Source organism: Euprymna scolopes, chromosome 33 (assembly GCF_053919585.1).
Source record: "Euprymna scolopes isolate OS-2025 chromosome 33, ASM5391958v1, whole genome shotgun sequence".
NCBI classification, from domain to species: domain Eukaryota; kingdom Metazoa; phylum Mollusca; class Cephalopoda; order Sepiida; family Sepiolidae; genus Euprymna; species Euprymna scolopes.
In genome coordinates, this window is record NC_136514.1 from 59,549,888 (window position 1) to 59,571,519 (window position 21,632).

General features: G+C 32.2%; 1 protein-coding gene across 1 annotated transcript in view; it reads left to right on the forward strand.

The window, feature by feature from the left end:
- Positions 1 to 21,632, forward strand: part of LOC145258251 (sodium- and chloride-dependent glycine transporter 2-like) — a 69,623-nt gene that overhangs the window by 16,697 nt on the left and 31,294 nt on the right. Inside the window, exons 4-9 of the mRNA XM_080116226.1 lie at positions 2,243 to 2,537; positions 8,775 to 8,905; positions 9,977 to 10,113; positions 11,292 to 11,395; positions 15,363 to 15,487; positions 18,635 to 18,747. Of these exons, the coding sequence (XP_079972352.1) occupies positions 2,243 to 2,537; positions 8,775 to 8,905; positions 9,977 to 10,113; positions 11,292 to 11,395; positions 15,363 to 15,487; positions 18,635 to 18,747 (905 nt within the window). The remainder of the gene's footprint in view (positions 1 to 2,242; positions 2,538 to 8,774; positions 8,906 to 9,976; positions 10,114 to 11,291; positions 11,396 to 15,362; positions 15,488 to 18,634; positions 18,748 to 21,632) is intronic.

Below are 21,632 nucleotides of genomic sequence, written 5' to 3' on the forward strand. Positions count from 1 at the left end.
GATTATGTGGATATATAAAATCCACTAACTTAATTAATATATATGATTATGTGGATATATAAAATCCACTAACTTAATTAATATATATGATTATGTGGATATATAAAATCCACTAACTTAATTAATATATATGATTATGTGGATATATAAAATCCACTAACTTAATTAATATATATGATTATGTGGATATATAAAATCCACTAACTTAATTAATATATATGATTATGTGGATATATAAAATCCACTAACTTAATTAATATATATGATTATGTGGATATATAAAATCCACTAACTTAATTAATATATATGATTATGTGGATATATAAAATCCACTACCTTAATTAATATATATGATTATGTGGATATATAAAATCCACTAACTTAATTAATATATATGATTATGTGGATATATAAAATCCACTAACTTAATTAATATATATGATTATGTGGATATATAAAATCCACTAACTTAATTAATATATATGATTATGTGGATATATAAAATCCACTAACTTAATTAATATATATGATTATGTGGATATATAAAATCCACTACCTTAATTAATATATATGATTATGTGGATATATAAAATCCACTAACTTAATTAATATATATGATTATGTGGATATATAAAATCGACTAACTTAATTAATATATATCATTATGTGGATATATAAAATCCACTAACTTAATTAATATATATGATTATGTGGATATATAAAATCCACTAACCTGTGAATAATTGTGTATATTTGTTTGCTGTATTTGTAATTTAGTTGATTATCCATATGCAAACAATAGACATTAAGTATGTAAAAAGCTAACCATTCGTGTGTTACAAATGAAAGTGAAAAAAATAATACTTAATGATACAGTAAGAAAACTAAGGCTAAACAACGAAATACAGGGGACGTTTTCTTATGCATATTTTAAAAATATCATTGGAAATAAAATGTGGACATTTTGTAATCTAAAAGCGGTAGTTTGCAAATGCCTTTTTATTTTTATTGGTCGTATAATTGATTGGTAGTCATTAATGTAAGGTGAGCGGACAGACAGTATAATACGAAAAAGTGATCCCAATAATATTACTGCCGTATTAATCCCCCGATTTATCGGAGAGGGACCTATGTTTTCAGTTACGCCCGTGCTTCCGTGCGTCCGTTAGTCTGGACTATTGCCAGATAACCATCTATTAGTTTTTTCCTGAAATTTTGCCACAAATTGAATTTCATTAAATAGATGTGCATAATAAAAAATGTCTTTTGCGAAAATTCCCGTTGCGTCCCTAGGAGCTCAAAAGAGGTAAAAAATGTCCCAAAATGGCAAAAAATTACACGTTCTGCTTCATAACTATTGATCCATCCATTAGATTTTTCTGAAACTTGGCCAAATTATGGAGCCCAATGTTCTTAATATAAATCCAGTATGGGTGACCCTGGCAAAATTATGGTTCACGTCCCCAGGGATTTTTAGTGCTAAAACGCCCTTTTATGTGGCTCTTTTTTCATATTTCACAACAAAAAACTTGATATGTCTGCCTATATACTATTTTTTCATGGTGGTCAACTCAACTATACATGCGTTACGGCCTGAAACTGCATCATTATCCATTTACACTGGGATTCGGCGTATCCAAGGACTCAAAAAAGGTAAAAAAAGGCCCCCAAATGGTAAAAAATGGTTCGCATCCCTATAGGACTTTTAGGGCTAAAAAAAAAAAAAAACACGCCTTTTTGGAGCTCTTTTTTCATATTTACTCAAAAACTTTATCATGTCTATATAGTGGTTTTTCATATGTGCTGAAGTTAAATATATATGTCTTAAGGCGTGAAACTGCACCGTTTGTCCATTTTAAGTGGGATTCGGCTTTTCCAGGAGCTCAAAAGGGGTCACAAATGCCCTAAAATTGCAAAACCCCATAACTTTTGCCCCATCCATTAGAATTTTCTGAAACTTGGCGAAAATATGAAGGCAACGTTCGCCCATCACACTCCCCACATTTATAATTTCCTCACTATTTTTTGTGGCGTCATCTCACATGCATCACCAGAGGGGAACCATGCACGCGCGGCTTGTTTATTTTACGGTGTAATGGGTTTAACGATGATGATTTTTAGAATTACTGTGTTTAGAGGATTTTATATGACACTTTTCTTTACAGTGCTTACTTAACTTTATATATTAGATATATAATTCATTTAAATGTTATTTAATTACTCTGTTCTTATATCCTGACAGGTATTGGTTATGGCGTGGTTATACATATGATTTTCGTCTCCATTTACTACACAACGCTTTTAACCTGGTCCCTTTATTATCTCTATAATTCTATGTTCTCTGTTTTGCCATGGAGACACTGCAGTAATATATGGAATACGCCAGACTGTTACGAGACAGTAGTGAACCCGAATCGAAGCCTATTCTCCATTCAATCCGATAATGAAACCCAGATTGGAAATTTAACACAACACATCTATTCAAACAGCTCATTTTTTGGCCGAAATCCGGTTTCAGCATCAGAAGAATTTTGGAAGTAAGTTTGATTGCATTGATAATCGCTAAAAATTAGAAAATTAAAGAAAATACTGAGGTAGATATTGTTTTAAAACGAGCCCGCGCCCCCAAAAAGAAAATAACTTTGTATACTTTTAGGTAATTTCCAAGATCACTGCTCGGAATAAAAAATCAAGCTACCGGAAGTGAATACAGCTGATTATGTAATGAAACCAGTCGGAAGACACGAAAAACGAAACCATATATTTATTTAAAAAAAAAAATACTTTATTTTTTAACATTTCTTGTGTTATTACGAAACAAAAAAAAAGAAGAGAGAAAACACTTCTTGTATTATCAAATAATAAAACAAATATTTTATTTAGAAAAATTAATTTAGTTTTAACACTTTTGTGTTCACGAAAGGCACTTGTGCAGTATGCGGATGGCGGCCATCTTTTTTGGTGCGTTTCACTAATCTGTCGCGAGGTGGCGCTTCTCGGTCAAAAAACATTTAGGGGTTGTATTACTATACACATAGATTCGAAAACTTTTTCAAATAACAAATATACAACAAATAAATGTTATCAAAGGTAAGATAAGTTACTTTTCTACGTAACTTGATAATTTTTTAGTGTTTTTATTTAATATAACATGTTTGTTCAGCTCAAAGAACATACAATGTATTTGAAAATTATAAATAACGCCAGATTCTTTGTTGAACACGGTAAGTTTGGGAAACGGAATTAAAAAAAAATATATATACAAAATACTGTTAAAACCCACCGAATATATGTCAGCTTATGTCACGGTAACATATATTAAACGTGTTTCTAAAAGTATTTTGTATAGTTTTTTTATTTTTAACTGTTTTGACCAAAATTACCGTGTTCAACAGAGAGTGTGGCGCCATTTGTAATTTTCAAATACACTGGTAAACATTGTATGTTTTTCGAGCTGAATAAACATTTTACATTAAATAAAAACACTAAAAATTATTCAGTAAGGTAGAAAAGTAACTTATCTTGCCTTTGATAACATTTATTTGTTATATATTTGTTTTTAGACAACTTTTTCGAATCTATGTGTACAGTAATACAAACCCAACATTTAAATTATTAATTTGTTGTTGATCCTTCAAAATTGCTTTAATTAAAAAAAATGTTTCATTTAAATTATTTATTTGTTCGAAAAAAAAAAGCTATTTTACTTTATAAAAACCAATGTTGTTTATATTACAAAATTGTTTTTTTCTTACGCAGACTTTTAAATAAATGTGTGTACAATTATATATTGATACATTTTTATACAATAAATGTGTGTACAATTATATATTGATACATTTTTATACAATAAATGTGTGTACAATTATATATTGATACATTTTTATACAATAAATGTGTGTACAATTATATATTGATACATTTTATACAATAAATGTGTGTACAATTATATATTGATACATTTTTATACAATAAATGTGTGTACAATTATATATTGATACATTTTTATACAATAAATGTGTGTACAATTATATATTGATACATTTTTATACAATAAATGTGTGTACAATTATATATTGATACATTTTTATACAATAAACGTGTGTACAATTATATATTGATACATTTTTATACAATAAATGTTTTACAATTATATATTGATACATTTTTATACAATAAATGTTTTTACATTATATATTGATACATTTTTATGCAATAAATGTTTTGGTTTTCAAATATTTTTCTGTTCGGAAAAAATCTTGTTTGTTACTTATTTGCCACGTTATTTGACAAAGAAGAAATTGGAGTGATCGCCCCCTAACAATAACCGCCATCTTCACACTGCAGAAGTGCCTCCGAAATGATTTTTAAACGATGCCTTCCTCTCCCCATGTTAAGAATGGCTTTCGAAATAATAACGTTATTATTTCAGTGCGGTACCAAAAATACATAAGTACCATGTTTTTTTGTTGTTTCGTAATAAGGCAAGAATTGTTTAAAATAAATTAATTATCTACATAAATTAATTGCTTCCTTTGATAATATGTAAGTGTTTTCTTTCGTTTATTTTTGTTTCGTAATAATAATACAAAAAGTGTTAAAACTAAAGTATTTTTTAAATAAATATGTGGTTTCGTTTTTCGTATCTTGACTCGTGATCAAGTTTATTTTTTTAATACAAGAGTATTTTTCCTTTAATATAATGGGGGTACGTAGTTGCCTTTGAAAACAATATCTCCTTCAAGAACAGTTAGAAAATGTGCTTTCAATCGATATTTATTCAATAAGGGACCAGTTTTCCTACCTAGCAAAAATGGACGAGTTTTCCGGATACGAGTTTTCCGGGTACCAAACCAGCACCAGAAAAAATTCCAAGCATGTTTAATCTTTGATATTAAAGTCCCAAGTCTCTAATAGACGCCATATGGCAATTTATCAAATAGGTGCGAAGAAATCTGTGATATTGAATAGGCAAATGACCTCTAAAATATTTACTTTGCTTACAATAAAAACTAAGAGTAAACAATTAAATTAGGTTTGGAGAGTCTGAGGATTTCCTTGTGTTTAAAAAGGTGCCATAAAACGTTATTTATTTCAGAAGAAACCGATGTCAAACGTCCCAATGTACAGCTGGCGCCAACGAAATTTAATCCCCCCCACACAGAACATTTAAAATTTGTTAATAATCATATGAACTCCCTCAGGTGAGGGTACATAGATATTTTTGCGAATAGATACTAAACGATTACAAAGGCAACAGGGAAATTATAAATGACCAATAAATAAAATAAATTAAACTCTGCTAATCAATGTTAAATCTGTAGATGAGATTTATAACTCACCCTGTGACCCTTCTCAGTCTTATGTTGTAAAAGAACAACTTCTAATATAAAAAAAACAACAATTTTTGCTTGTTTCATTTTTTATTTAAGAATTTTAAAGAATCGGTTTGGAATCGGAAATTAGACTATAATTTTTCTGATTCCGATACCGATTCTGATCCCCCTAAAAGTTCCGATTTTCCGATTCCCGATGAATCGTCCCAACACTAATATATATATATATATATATATATATATATATATATAAACTGTGTCAATCGCTTTATTGCAGATTAGTAAAATATGAATATTTCCTTAAATATACGTCACAAAAAATGAAAATTGTACCATCAAAGGGTTGCTTTAAGTTTAGTTATTTCCCAAAATTTTCTTTAAATTCATGCTATATTCACGAAGTTATGCCATTTTATTTATTATCAAAGAAATGTTATTGTTCATCGGTTTATTGCAGATCTCTTACAGTGCCAAAAAATCAGGCGAATAAAAGTTATCGAAAAGCAAAGGATAGTTGCTGAACTCGCAGAAAGATTGTCCATCAAAAATTTAGCCACGGAGCTGGAATGGGATCCACAAACCTTGACTGCATTCTGTAACAACCCGAACACGAAATACAGAAAAATAAGGGCATCATGAGAAACCTTTTAGATCGTGATATTCGGAAAATTCGTAGGGAAGTCAACCGAAACACAAACAGCACCAGTGCTTTCGTTTTTGAAAAAAGCTGGAATCGCTCCAAGATCCAGGCATGTCCTATACAATGTATCGAATGAGATTGCAAGGAACATCAAACCTCTTCCAATGCTTTCATTGAGCAAACAACATAGGGGAAAACGAATGGCTTGAACACAGAATTACATGAAAATGGATTTCCAACAGGTCCTATTTAGGGATGAGGTCCATGCTAGTCTTGACGGTCCGGATAGATGGACCAACGTCAGAAACCCGAACGGAACTCCGACCCGTTACAGAGTTCATCGCCAATAAGGAGACGGAGGCATCATTTTTTGGCCGGGAATTATTAGGGATAAGTTGGTTGGACCATTCCGAGCGCCAGAAGGTGTAAATCTTACCAGCAATGCGTACACGGCCTTCTTAGATAATCATTTGTCGACATGGCTAGACGACCTACCATTGTCACATCGCATTCAGATGATTGTTATATATGACAATGTACCATCCCATTCTGCTTGGGGTGACTGTTTCCTTCCTTGAATCTATGGGATTCGTTGGAAAAAATCTCATGACCTAACCACCATGTTCTCCAGACCTTAACCCCATTGAATATCTCTGGTCAATATTAAAAAGATGAAGGAGGAGAGCAATTTACTTCAAAGTATGCCTTTTAAGATCAAAAGGTTGTTTTAAATTATTAAAAAAAATGGTGGATATGTCGATAAATAATTAATTTATATGCGGGCCATACCTAGGTTATTTTTTAGTTTATTTTTCTTTGACAGAAAAATATAATAAAAGTAAAGTTCGCAAGATAAGACATTGTATTTTTGCCCTAAAACAACATTTTAAGAGATAAACAATAAAGCAATGGACAGTGGAAATTCTTTGATAAAGAATAAAATATCATAACTTCGTGAATATCGCATGAATTTGAATAAAATTTTAGGAAATAACTAACCTTAAAGGAGTCGTTTGATGATATAATTTTCATTTTATTGTGACGTATATTTAGTGAAATATTGATATTTTACTTATCTGCAATAAGCGATTGACACAGTATATATATATATGGCGATTAAGCTACACTGAATATTCTGCGTTTCATCCACTATAGGATTCGTCAGCCTGACGAATCCTATAGTGGATAAAACGCAGAATATTCAGTGTAGATTAATCGCCATATATATTTTATAAATTACTAACTAGCTCTACCTACGTATTGAGCACTTTAGAAGTAAATACTTAAAGTTTACGCATAAATCTATACTTTCGTATATTAGGTTTATGTGAGTAAATGAAGTAGTTATATATATATATATATATATATATATATATATATATATATATATATATATATATATATATATATATACACAGGGTCTCCACAAAGTCTGGCTACATTATGTAGCCAGACTTTGTGGAAGCATCCTGTAGATTATGTAACCAGACTTTGTGGGCACCCTGTATATAAACACACACACACACACACACGTATATATATATATATATATATATATATATATATATATATATATATATAGGATGCCCACAAAGTCTGGCTACATAATCTACAAGATGCTTCCACAATGTCTGGCTACATAATGTAGCGAGACTTTGGACACCCTGTATATTACATACACACATATATACATATATAAAAACAAAGTACGAATATATATGTGTATATATATATATATATATATATATATATGCACACAGATATATCTATTTAACATAAATAATATCATACATCAATTTGAAGGTATTTTTAAATTCATATACAATGTTCATAATAAAAAGAAATGTTTTCGAGTGCTATCCTGTTATCTTTGTGCGGTCCTGTTTTTAGAGTCGCGACGAGTTTGGATATTATATATCTCTTAGACAAATTGAATTTTTTTGTGAAGAGGTCATTTTCTTCCGAAAAATCCAAATATGTTCCACCATTCTGTATTTTATTAATATTTATAGAAAGTGCAGCATCTGAAGAACAGATACTACACTTTGAGCTTGACCCGAAGGAGAACATGATATTTTAATGCAACTTTCTTAGTATTACAGAATCAATCCTCTATTGGTTTTTTATATATTATTGATTTTTATATATTATTGATTTTTATATATTACGCGGAAAAATTTATCCGGTGAACTAATTCGCAAAAATTTTTTAAAAATAGTAATGAGAGCGTCTTTCATCAAACTCCATCTGTGTTTATAATATAACATCAGCTGATATTTGGGCTTGACAATGAATGCCCTGGAAAAGTCACTTCTGATTAATGTTTAGTTTTAAAATATGCAAAAGAAGAAATGATATGCGACGATTTTAAATGGTACCTCTTCTTTTATCGCAAATTGAATTCATCAATAAGAAAAATTAAAATGATATAGTGAGGTACACCCTGGCTTATTGCAGTTATTTTTTAAAACTGCAAAAGTATTTATCCAAACTAGCAGGGACGCTTAAATATGATATTTTAATTCTTGCAGATTTCGTATATTATATTACAGAGTAAATATTCTATCGATTATATATACACACACATATATATATATATATATATATATATGTATATGTATATATATATATGTATATATATACATATATATGTATATGTATATATATATATGTATATATATATATACATATATATATGTATATATATATGTATATATATATATATATATATATATATAAAAGATTACTAAATAATAATTCATACATTTTAAAAAAAATTATTTATCGTTTTCTTAAAGGCATCATGTATTGGGAATCACCGATGGAGTCGAGGACCTGGGCGGCATTCAGTACCCGCTATTGTTGTGCTTGGCCATTTCATGGATCCTTATATTTGTCGCCTTAAGCAAAGGCATCAAAACATCGGGAAAGGAAAGTATCTTTTATTTTTATTTTTCATAACGTGCGAAATATTTATGAACCATAGAATTATCAATCAATGATCCGATTTAGTTACAGATGAAAAGAATAACTTATATTTTTTTAATTTCTCCTGAAAACTACCCCTTTCTTATAATCAATTCCGCCGTGACATTGTCTTGGCCCAGGAATGTATTCGTGTTATATCTTGGATAGAGTCAACATTGTTACCATTGGAAGAAGATCCAAGCACAGTCTCGGTGCTATTGTGGCAATGTGAATCTATTATGCTCATATCTCGGCGCTGCTGTTTAAAAAAAAAAAAAAAAATTATTACCTCGGCATTAAAATCAACAGAATTTAGACCATTCTTGTAATGACATTTTCCCGGTTAATTACAGCATGAAGCTGTTTCTGTGTGGTATTAGGCGATTTACTCTCACAAGCTTTGGCTTCTCTCTTTGAAAAGGGGAAAGTTTATTGTTAATCCCCCTTACTGGGGAATACCGATGGAACTGACCATGCACTTTTTGCCGATCAAAGCGTTTCTTGGAAACGCTAACTTTTCAATCCCACTTTTGAGTACCCTTGTGTCACATTTCTTATTGTGGGAGAGAAATAAATACAATACGTCTATTAGGGCCATGAGAGTAGAATTCGTTCTGACAGCGTTTTTTAATCAATAGTTTTATGGCCACCCTGTGAAATTACATCCACAAACTCTCAAATTGTGCCACTGGTTCGAACGGAGGATACATATCTGTTAGTATTACTTCTATGTGGTGTTAGAGAAAATGATATGTTCACTTCAGGGACGAAAAGTATTTGAGTTTGTAAGCTGAATGCATTTTTGTCTCATATTTGTCCATTTCTTTTCAGCTAAGCACTTACGTATGAATAACATTTCGTTATACGAAGTTTGCAATGAGAGACACTCGTGTATCACACACTCTGTCAAGTTGCACATAGAACTAATTTTCTCACACAAAAACAAAACATAGAAAAACGAAAGTTATAATTCAAAAGACGCTCCTTCCGATTCAAGGTGTTGGAAAAATGTAATATTCTTGTTTTCTATTTCAGGTTGTGTACGTAACTGCCACCGTACCTTATCTGCTACTGACGATACTGCTTGGTCGTGCCGTTACTCTACCGGGCTCAAAAGATGGATTAATTTATTATATGATGCCGAAATGGGAAAAACTGAAGGACTTTTCAGTAAGTAAAATTCATTTCTGAATAGTTGTTGAATACTGTAATCGAGGGAGTAGGATGAGTTGTCACCCTTTTTTGTAATCGAGTACACGGAAGTTGACGTCAGTCCCGAATGAGAGTAAAGTGACTCCCGTTTAGCCCTTCCTCTTTCCTGCTGAGTTTCAGCGAAGACGGGCACGTTTGCTATGACTACTGTTTTGGCTTCTGGGAGCAAATCCGCTCTTCAGGATACTTAAAACAATCACGTTTCACAACTTTACGGAGAACTTAATAAACAAATGAATCATAATAACCGCAGGTGTTGTTCATTATTTGAGAGCAGTTATTTGCAAGTTAACTGGCGCATTTAAAATCAGAGATGGCGAATTGAATATGCAGTTAACTTCGAGGCGCTCATTCTCAGTGCCGTATTCAATGCATCTCATTAGTCAAGTCATAGCATAGCACCGGCTTGCTTGCCAACCCTTCACTTGATGATTGTAATCATTATTGTCAAGAATGTGTCTCATTAGCATACTATAAATGACTGTAGCTTGCAACTTCATAAATACGATGTTTCTGAGATGAAGTATTTGAATTTACGTTAACTATGTCTATATCACGATAAATCACCTGAGTTAAGCAACGTTGCGTCAGACCAATGCTTAGATGGTGAACGTTAAGAAAGACGTTTTTGAAGGGAAGTGGCTGTGAATTTTATTTTTCTAATAAGATAGATAAGGTATGGATGATTCTAGCTATAAGTGAAATAGTAGAATAAACTAGACTCTAAAGCCTTGATAGTGCAAGTAGTACATGAGAAGGAAAACTTCGAAATATCTCAAAATTATTTCCGATTTTCTTGGACTTCCCTCCTTTCTCATTACTTCTCGAAATAAAAACAGAAGAAATATTATCAGCAGTTTAGTTAACAAGTAAATGCACACGTCTAACGTGTGTAGCTTAATAGATTTGTTTATGACATTCTCCTCATCCACGTATTTCGGTAAATAAAATATTAAGATAAAGAGTCAAAATAAATTATATTTTCATTAATAAAGTTCATGCTGATCTATAAGAATTCAAGTTAAATGTAAAACAACATTATTTTCTTAGTAACCTAATAAAGTGCAAGAAATAAAAAGAATTTTACAAAAAACTTGGGTTTTAATTAATTTTCTATAACGGTTTTTATTTTTCAGGTGTGGAAAGATGCTGCAGTCCAGATATTTTATTCCGCTGGAATTGGTGCGAGCTCCATGGTAACATTATCTAGTTATAATAAATTTCATAATAACTGTCAAAGGTAATTAAAATACGCTTTGTATTCGAATAACAAACAAATATCTCTACTACCATGTATTATTATAACAATAATTATTTAATTTCCCGGCAACGTCAGGTACAGACAGCTAGTATATAAAATATATCTCCAAATTAAATTACTCGTAAAATTTGACTCGATAAAACATTGTATTTGATCTTGATATAGGTCCTCGTATTCAATTACATGCCGGACAGAGTAAGCAAAAATAGATTGTGACTTTCAATAGATAAACCATAGGATTATCTAGCGTTTCCTGTGTTAGAGTATGCGATAACATCAGATGTAACATCATATTAAAAAGAGTTTACTTGAACAGTTTTGAATTGAACGCCATGTTTAATTTTATAAGAGTTTCTGATGGGTAGCTCATCTGTGTAAGTCCCGAGACAAAGAATAGAGTTTTCGGTGGGTAGCTAATCTATATAAGTCTTGAACGGTAGCAGTTTTCAGAGGAAGAGCAAGATTCCTTTTCGCGTGGACATGAAAAATTATGTGTGAGAATTCTAAAATATCCAGTATGTTTTTGTAATATATTCCGGTTTCTGGTTGCTAATAGAGCGTGACTTCATTTGATTGGTCAGTTCCTATCGCTGGTGTCTATAAGTAGAACCGTCCAATTTTCTTGAATCACACACTTTCCTTATATAAAATATATTACAACATTAAATTTTGTCAGATAAATGTCTTACCTATTCAATATATAACGAACACTTATGAAACATTAATTCCATTGTATAACATGCTAGCAAATCTCATTATTATCTCCTTTAAAGATCAGTAAGAGACGAAGAACTACTTCCATTAGGTTCATATAAAACTTGCCCATGTGTATACACTTATATTTAGAGTATGTCTTCAGTTTTAGGGACAGATATGCACATAGACAGACTGTATTATAGACACGATGTTAGAGTGTACATAATTTGAGTGAAAATAACCTTTTGGATTGCATTCAAGAAATAATAATAATAATAATAATAATAATAATAATAATAACATCAGATTTATCATTTACTAGTAGATTTCTCCAACAATATTAAAACTACTTGCGACATTAGCTCCTCCCCCTCCTCCTCCTCCTCCTCCTCCTCCTCCCCATCTTACTACTACTACTACTACTACTACTACTACTTTTATGAAAGCTAGCCTACATCTTCAAAACTCTAGTTCAATCTGCGACCACCTGGAAAACCATAACTGACTCATGCATAATTCAGACACTCCTTAGTCGATAACACAAAAATTATACATCACCATTCCAATGTAAAAAGACTAAAAATATCTGAAACATCTATAAATCTCACCTGTCTGTTTAAATATATGTATGTATGTATGTACAGTGCCGGCAGAAAGAAATTCCGCACTTGTAATTTTTTCAAAAACTGCAAATTTAAGCTAAATTTAATGTAACTGCTTAAACAACCTATACCTAATTTGATTCGCCTTTTATTCCTCTATGTTACCTGTTCATATTTGACTTTTAATTGAAATATTCTATTATTTAAAAAAATAACTTCAAATTGAGGAGGCAAAAAGGGAATCCGCAGCAAAAAAGGCGATTAAAACCAGCTTAAATTATCGCCCCATAATCAGTTTAAAATATCCACCAACAGGCAACAAAGCATCTCTAATCGTAATTGTTGTTGTTCCAGGTTATACAACGTAACATTTAGTCCGTATGCCACAACGTTCTCTTAGTGATCGTCAGGAGCTAATTAATCTTCACCTTTCTGGTTTATCCAATCGAGAAATCGGCCGCAGATTGAAATGTGATGAGAAAACGGTACGAAAGACTGTACAAAAGCACCAAAACATCGGTAGTGTTCGTTATGCCCATAAATCTGGTCGTACTAGAATTACTTCTAACAGGGAAGACAATGCTATCAAGATCCGCAGCCTAAGAAACAGATTTGAAACGGCTCCCCAAATCCAACAAAGTGCAATCTTGTTAAAGAGTGCTCTCTTTCTACTGTCAAGACCATATTAAAGGAATTTAATTTGCGAGGATATGTTGCAAGACGCAAGCCAATGATTTCTGTAATGAACAGAAAGCGCCGTCCGGACTTCGTCAGATGCAATGAAGATCACGACTCTTCATATTGGTCAAAAGTGCTTTTTAGCGACGAAAGCAAGTTCAATAGGCTAGGCAGTGATGGTAGGCAGTACGTCCGTTGGAGGAAAGACGAAGAATTTATTCCTAAGTGTTCAGTTTCAACGCTGCAAGGTGGTGGAAGTTCAGTTTTGGTGTGGGGCATTATTAATACCAATGGTCCAGGGTCTATAGTTCGCTTGCAAGGTCGAATTAATTCGACCAAATACATTAATATGTTGACTGAGCATTTTCTACCATACTTTGGTCAGAATTTGAATGATAATCCCATCTTCATGCAGGATAATGCTCCCATTCACATGGCTGGCAATGTTAAGAGGTTCCTGGAAGAGCATGATACTCCGTGTTTGAATTGACCTGCACAATCTCCAGATCTCAATCCTATCGAAAACATATAGCATTACATCAAGTAACAGCTACGCTATGATGAAATTTCAAATTTGGAAGAATTTGGGACAAAAATTAAAGAAAAGTGGGATGCCCTTTCCCCGGAGTACTACTGCAGTCTAATTCAAGGAATTCCCAAAAGATTGCAGACTGTCAAATTGCAGAAGGATTGTGCTACTAAATATTAACTAGTTCATTGTGTTCCTGTTGTATTTTTGTTGCATTAATGTCCTAAAGGTACATTTAAATAATAATTTTCCATTGTGCGGACTTTCTTTTTGCCTCGTCAATTTGAAGTTATTTTTTAAAATCGACGTGAACACTACAATATTTCAAATATGAACAGGTAAAATTATTGAACACTACAATATGTCAAATATGAACAGGTAAAATTATTGAAGAATGAAAGTACAATCAAATGAGGTATAGTTTGTTCAAGGAGTTACATTAAATTTAGCTTAAATTTGCAGTTTTTGAAAAAATTACAACTGCGGACGTTCTTTTTGCCGCCTGTGTGTGTATGCATGTATGTATGTATATTTGCCGTAAACTTTTGACAGAGGCGACGGATGTTCACGAAATCGTCATCGTTTTGAAGATCGAACCTTCGGACGACAAATATCGAAAAATTGGGCAGTTTTCTACAGGGAGTGGTCGCTTTTTTCACCGATATTTTCAAAAGTAATCGCATCTTTTCAATTGTCCACCCTTAATTTAAACCTACGTTACTTCCGTTTTGGCGATGGATGCAACAGCTAACGCATCACGTTTTTTTCCACTTTCTTTTCCTCTTTTGTGGTACGCGTTCGAGCCTGCCTGCCTACTACAACTTTTTTGCGCTCGCAATTTTCCTTTTTTTGTTCCTTTTTTTTTTTTTGCTCAACCAACACCCCTACATACAACACTTTCTTTTCCGCCTTCGCGTCACAGGCTCCCTACTACAACTTCTTTTTTTTGTTTTGCTCAACACACACCTCCAAACTCCCGGGCAACGCCGGGCACCCAGGCTAGTTATATATAATAATATATTGAAGTCAAAAGTACATCAACATTAAATTAGAATTGTTTTTCAAGTTGATACATGAAAATATCGAATATTGTTCGAGCATTGTCATCAGAAAGCATTAAGGTTAAAGCATATATGCATACGACGCCAGTTAGTCACCACATCCACCGTTTCCATCGTTAAGTTCGGAAAGTTAGTGAAAAACTAACTGATATCGGGTTACCAAAGGCTAAACTTTCGTCGTGTGAAAGAGTGGAGGAAAGGTGAAAATTACATGACGCCAAGCCAAATTTCGATGATTTTCTGTCTTTTCTCTGATAGTGGCTTACTCTTCACACCCTAAGAAACAATACTGAAGTTATGGGTTCAGAAAGAGGAACAATATACAAACCGGAAACTCATTTTTGTCATCATCAGTAATTACTCTTTGCTTTTCCTTCCAGAGACGCCACGATTCTACCTATAATCGATGGAGTAACAAGTTGGTTTGCTGGACTAATAACGTTTAGTGTCATTGGGTACATGTCACATATAAGTAATACTGATATCAGTCATGTCATAACTCAAGGTGAGATATTCTATTTACTTACTATGCACATACTTTAACACACGCCCCCCACACTATAGAACGATTTTTGAACCATTTACCTACGACACACTGGACTAAGTGTAGCATCAGAACAAATACTCCTTTGTTGATAGAAAAAAAATGTTCATGATGAATATCACATTTTTACATGTACAATCTCCTTTACGGAAAACAAAAAATACATTGATTTCAACATTTTCCAATACTGCTTCGTTAACATTTTATATTTCCACCGCGTGTGTGGGTTAGACGATTCGAAAAATTATTTTTGTACGTCATGCCTCCCTCTGTATTTCATTGAATGAAATCTGAACAAAATATGATATACGCCCTCGGAATTTTAACATTATCTATGCTGAAGTAATATTTATTTTATCCATTAACCCTCTCGGGCCGCCGATGTCATATATGGCACAATTCTAATCAGGAAGATTAGAGCCCAAGGTAACAGATGGCACATTTCATAACTTTCAAGTTTTTAAATGAAGTCACTTTTTTTGTTTCAGATTCATGATTCTTGATCCAATAAAATCTATAATTTCAAATTTCAGAATTTTTGTTCAAGTATTAATATGTTCAGGCCTTAGAGGGTTAATAAACAATGTCTATAAATAGCTTCATAAAATACGCACAAAATGAGGACGTCACTGATTCTATGGAAAGCATTGGAAGTCTCTATTGATCACTGAATACTAAAAAGAAAACACAAAACAATTTCATTCATTTATGAGACTCAAATAAAAAGTAACAGGGAAATAAGGTTTATAAAAATATTTTTCGATGTTTATGTAAACACAAATAAAGTAATTTTAACACATATGCATTAAAAATAAATACTCAATATTTTTTAGTTAGTATTTTTTAAAATTCACCTGAGAAACGCCAGGAAAGGGACAAAATAGAAAAATAGACGAGGAATATGACTAGGAAAGAAAAATGGGAAGAGAAACAGCTACACGGACGGTTCATGAGGACGAGAAAAGATGAAACTAATGAAAACACTTGGAAATGGCTTCAAAAAGGAAACCTTAACAAGGAAACTGAATCCCCAATAACAGCTGCACAAGATAACAAGAACAAACCACATCAAAGCAAGAATAGGCAAAACACAAGAAAACAGTAGATGCAAACTCTGCGGACAAAAGGTCGAAAAATAAACCCTATAATAAGTGAATGCAGTAAACTAGCACAAAAAGAATATAAAAATAGACACAATCAATGGGGGAAGGCAGTACACTAGAAATTATACAGACGATTGCATCTTGAACACATAGACAAATAGTACAAGCACAAACCGGTAGCAGTACTGGAAAAGGAAAATCACAAGATCCTATGAGACATGGATATATAAACAGATAAACCGATCCAAGCAAGAAGACCGGATATCATAATAGTTAACGAGAAGGAAAAGTCTTGCCAGATTGTAGATTTTGTCGTTCCAGTAAACCACAGAGTGAAGATGAAGGACACAGAGAAATGGAGCAAATATACAGAACTTGCCAGAGAGCTCAAAGGGATCTGGAAAATGAAGAAAGTTAAGATAACACTACTAATAGTAGGAGCGCTAGGAACGATACCGAAAACCTTTGAAAAAAGAATTACAGAGATTGGAATCAGAGGGATGGCAGAGAAGATACAACGAATAACAATAATGAAAACTGCAGAAATATTAAGGAAAACCCTTGAATGTGGAGACTAACACACATGAACTACACACAAAAATTTGACACACAGAAACGACTACCGATGTAAAAAGCAAAGGAACATCACATGGAATCAACTGTATAAGTGTAAGATACCGCTCTTTTTTGTGTGTGTGTGCTACCACAAACTGGCACAACACCAAATAAGTGAGGATCAAGGAGGACGGAAAGACAGAGGAGACTGCACTAACCAAGCCTCTTCCGGTTGAGTGCAAAGAAGACTGGGACCTTGGTGAGGATTATTGCCACCCAAATTCCAGTGAAGACCAATGGTCGCTGCCAACGAGAAATAAATGGTAAGCGGCTGTTGCGATAACGAAAATTCTTTTTTAAAGGTTATCGAAAAGAGGTAAAGCGTATTGGAAATCTGGGAAGACTTATTGTCACTCAGAGTCCAGAGAACACCACAATTTGTTCTTAAAGAGTAATCTTTGATCATGGCTTGTATGACTACTCCTAGTGAGTAAATAATAATAATAATAATAATAATAATAATAATAATAATAATAATAATAATAATAATAATAGTTTATTTTATCACCAGCAAATAATAAGAAATAAAAAACTTTTAATCCAAAATTATTTTTACCATAATTTATGGAAATAAGTATTAAAATAATCTTAGATTTCATTGCGGGTCTTGGTGGTTTTCTCTGGAGTGTCTTCGTCGTTGTTTGTCGTTGACCTATTTTGTCTTATCTGGCGCGAACATCAACTCTTCCTTCCTCTCACCTAGCTTAATCATTACCTTTTCAATTTTTCCTCTTTAGTTATCTTCTCCCCGTGGTATAAAGATATATTCGTTTTTTTTGGCTTTTTGTTGTTGTTGTTGTTATTTTTTGTGTCTGTTTTTTGCTTTGTTTTTGTTTTAGTTTTGTTTTGTTTTGTCTCTGTGTTGTCCTTGATTTGTTTTGTTCGCCTTTTTACAGCACTGCTTTATTGGTGTTTATTATTATTATTATTATTATTATTATTATTATTATTATTATTATTATTATTATTATTATTATTATACATTTTTCCTTTTGTATACTTTTCTTTTCCTTTTCATCTTTCTTTTTCTTTTTTTTTCTTTTCGTTTTTCCTTTTCTTTTGCTTTAAGTTTTCTTTTCTTTTTCACTAATTAAATGCCATAAATTTACTTTATTTTGGATATCACGTGACTTCCCTCTTGATCAAGATCGGCTGTGAGCGTTTTCCAATTTTCATTACGAACTATACTTTGTACATACGGTATCGCCTGATAAGGTTTCTAGTTACTTGTAACTGGTGGACCGAAACATGCTTATAAATGTGTAGCAACATAAAAATTCTCGTGTAAAACAAATAAAAAGCATATATATATATATATATATGACGTGGTGATACATAAATAGAGATTATATTATATAATGGATTCGTTTCACTCTTCTTGTTTCCGCAGGTCCCGGTGTTGCGTTCGTTGTTTATCCGGAGGCTTTGTCCACATTACCTTTCGCCCAGCTTTGGTCTTCTATATTCTTTATTATGTTGTTCCTTGTTGGATTGGACAGTCAGGTAAGATACGGTTAAAGAAAATAAATTAAGACAAAAACAGCTTAAGAGAAATACGTGCATTAACGTATCTGCACCATCCATTAAATATAACTTGGACTTATTTGAATTAGAATTTTCATAATTCAGACTCCTTCGAATTAAATTTCCTTGTAATCGAGACTCCTTCAAATTACGCTTTATAATTTAGTCGCCTTTAGAATTTAGATTAACTCAAATTTCGACTCGCTTTTTAATAAGTTTCTTTATAATTTGGACCCCATCCAATTAAACTCTTCAAATTGGGCTTTTTCTTAATTTTGACTTTCTCGAATTGAGCTACCTCAAAATTTAGTCTAATTTAAGTTGGGCTTTCTTAATGACTAGCACAGTATCAAGTAGAATACCGTTCCGAACCAGTCATGGCTATTATTATATTCATTTGGGTCTAGTTGTCTGCATTCGTTAATGAATCGATTTGCCCTTTTTCCTTTTTTATCTAAAAAGTTCAAATTTACTAGTTTCTTGTCTACCTTGGCCTTTATGTATTTTTTTCTGATCGCGTTGTTTTGTAAGACTGGCAACAGCGAAACTTTTTCTCTATTTCAAGCATCATTTTCATAGTCATATGCATTATTTTCATGTGCAAGTTCTTTCAGCCGCCATGATAATAATTGTTTCTCTTCCTAATTTGATTTTCTTGCTTTGTTTGTCTCCAGTCTTGTTTCTTTTCTGTGAATCTTTTTGTAACGATAGTCAGCCTCTTGTATTTTGTTATGTATTTTCCTCATCACTTTATTGCATTATCTATGCGGTCTACAATGCTTACAAATATCCTAATTCTTTCTTTTATTTTTTTTGACATTGTAGTGTAATGCGTTTTCATAATCATTACTTTCTTGGTTCTTCGACCCAGGTTTCTGAGTTTTTCTCTTGTTCAATTTATGAAGGGTCCAGAGCATCTTACTTATCAATAAATACATAATATAATATTTCTAGTATATAATTTGGTTTCAAATAGCTTTCTTATTCTGAGATAGATGTTGTCTCGCTCTACACATCAGTTCCTACACATGTAGCTGTAGACCTAATAACAGAATCGCATATAATAATCTACACTAGGCACCGCCAAAAATGGCCGCAAAATCAAGTTGTTGTTGTTTTTTAAAACGAAATTACATTTATTAAAATCCATTATTTCTGAGTAACTTTTTTTTTTCCAGAAAGATAAAACCCTGAATTTTATCATATAGAAAACAGAATAATGTAAAACTTTTTCTACTATTTTTAATTCAATTTTAAATGTTAAATTTTCCCAAAAAGTTAACAATTGACATTTTTTGTCTTGCACAAAAAACGTACTTAAATATTAAAAAAAAGGGTTTTTGAAATAATTAATTAATTTATTTATTGTCTAACTAAGATTTAGGATGATTTTCTAAGAGAATATGCAAAAATATTATAATATAAGTACCTGAATTTCAAATAATTCCACTTATTCATATACGTAACCAGATATTTCGCGTTGACGTAGAGTTCAGATCGACTCTGTTTACGTTTTCGCTTGATAAAAAGCAAACTATGGAAGACCAAACAGGCCAAAAAAAAACTTATTTTTCAGTGACGAAAATTTCAATGTATTATTAAGCTGAGGCTGGCCAGTACCAGATGGGTGACCATTTGTATGCGTTTGGTTTTTAATGTGTATGTGTGTGGGGGCCAGGCTCCCCAAAATGGGGGGAGGCAATTTAAAGCAGAATAAAAAAAAATTATTTCAGCGCGTTTGGTCCACCGTAGTCGAAAGGCGGCAAACGTTTTCAAACGGGATCGAAAAAAATGATGCTATTTTTAACACAAAGGGCACAATATTTATCGAATTTTTTTTTTTGGTATCGATTATTTAAAGCATGCCCTGTTTAATAATGGTCATGCATTATTCGGCTCACTAAAAAAAAATTGTTAATTTATTTATCAAAAATTTTAAAATAGCTTTTTTCGTATAAATATTAAAAAAATATTTTTTTTGTTTTGCTTAACTTAAATTAATTATTTTACTTAACATATTCACCGAATTTCACACTTCAAAACTCAAAAGCGGGATAATTAAACACAATCGAAGTTCTGATATTCAGACGTCAAAATAAGGTATGCAAAGAATTTTTTTTTTTTAAATCTATAATTCTGTCCCTTACAACAACACAATATGTTGATTTCAGTTTCAGATGATTATTTTAAGCATATTTGTTCCCACTTCAAAACAAGGGGGGGTTTTGTAAGCAAAAAAATATATATATATAAATATCGTTTATGAAAAATAAGTACACTGTTATAAAGTTCATTCTTCTCCTAATAATCGCTGAAAATTTCGTATTGATCGGATAATTACCTGATTTTTGGTAGATTTTTAAAAAGACGGTCCGTCAAAAAGTACTGACCTGCCCCCCCCCAGTTTTGGCGGTGCCTAATCTACACTGTTTTTACCTCACAAGAGAAGACATATACCAACTCCTTGATATAATAGTGAACAACACACATTTTCAGTATAAACATAAAACATATAAACGAATATCCATGGGATCCAGTCTATCTGGTCTTCTGGCCATATCCTACATGAACAGACTTGAACAGGACGTATTATATAATTACCAATCCGACATCTTCTTCACGAGATATGTAGACGATATCCTCATCCTAACATCATCTCTTGAAGAAGTTAATAAAATATTCATCAAGTTCTAAAACATAGACCCACATATCAAATTTACCATAGAACACCCTAACACATGCAGACATCTATCATTACTCGACTTAACACTTTACATCACAGAAACGGGCCAAGTAAACACCAACTTCTATAAAAAAAAATCCGATTGCCGTGACATTTTTGTGAACTATAAGTCAGCACTCCC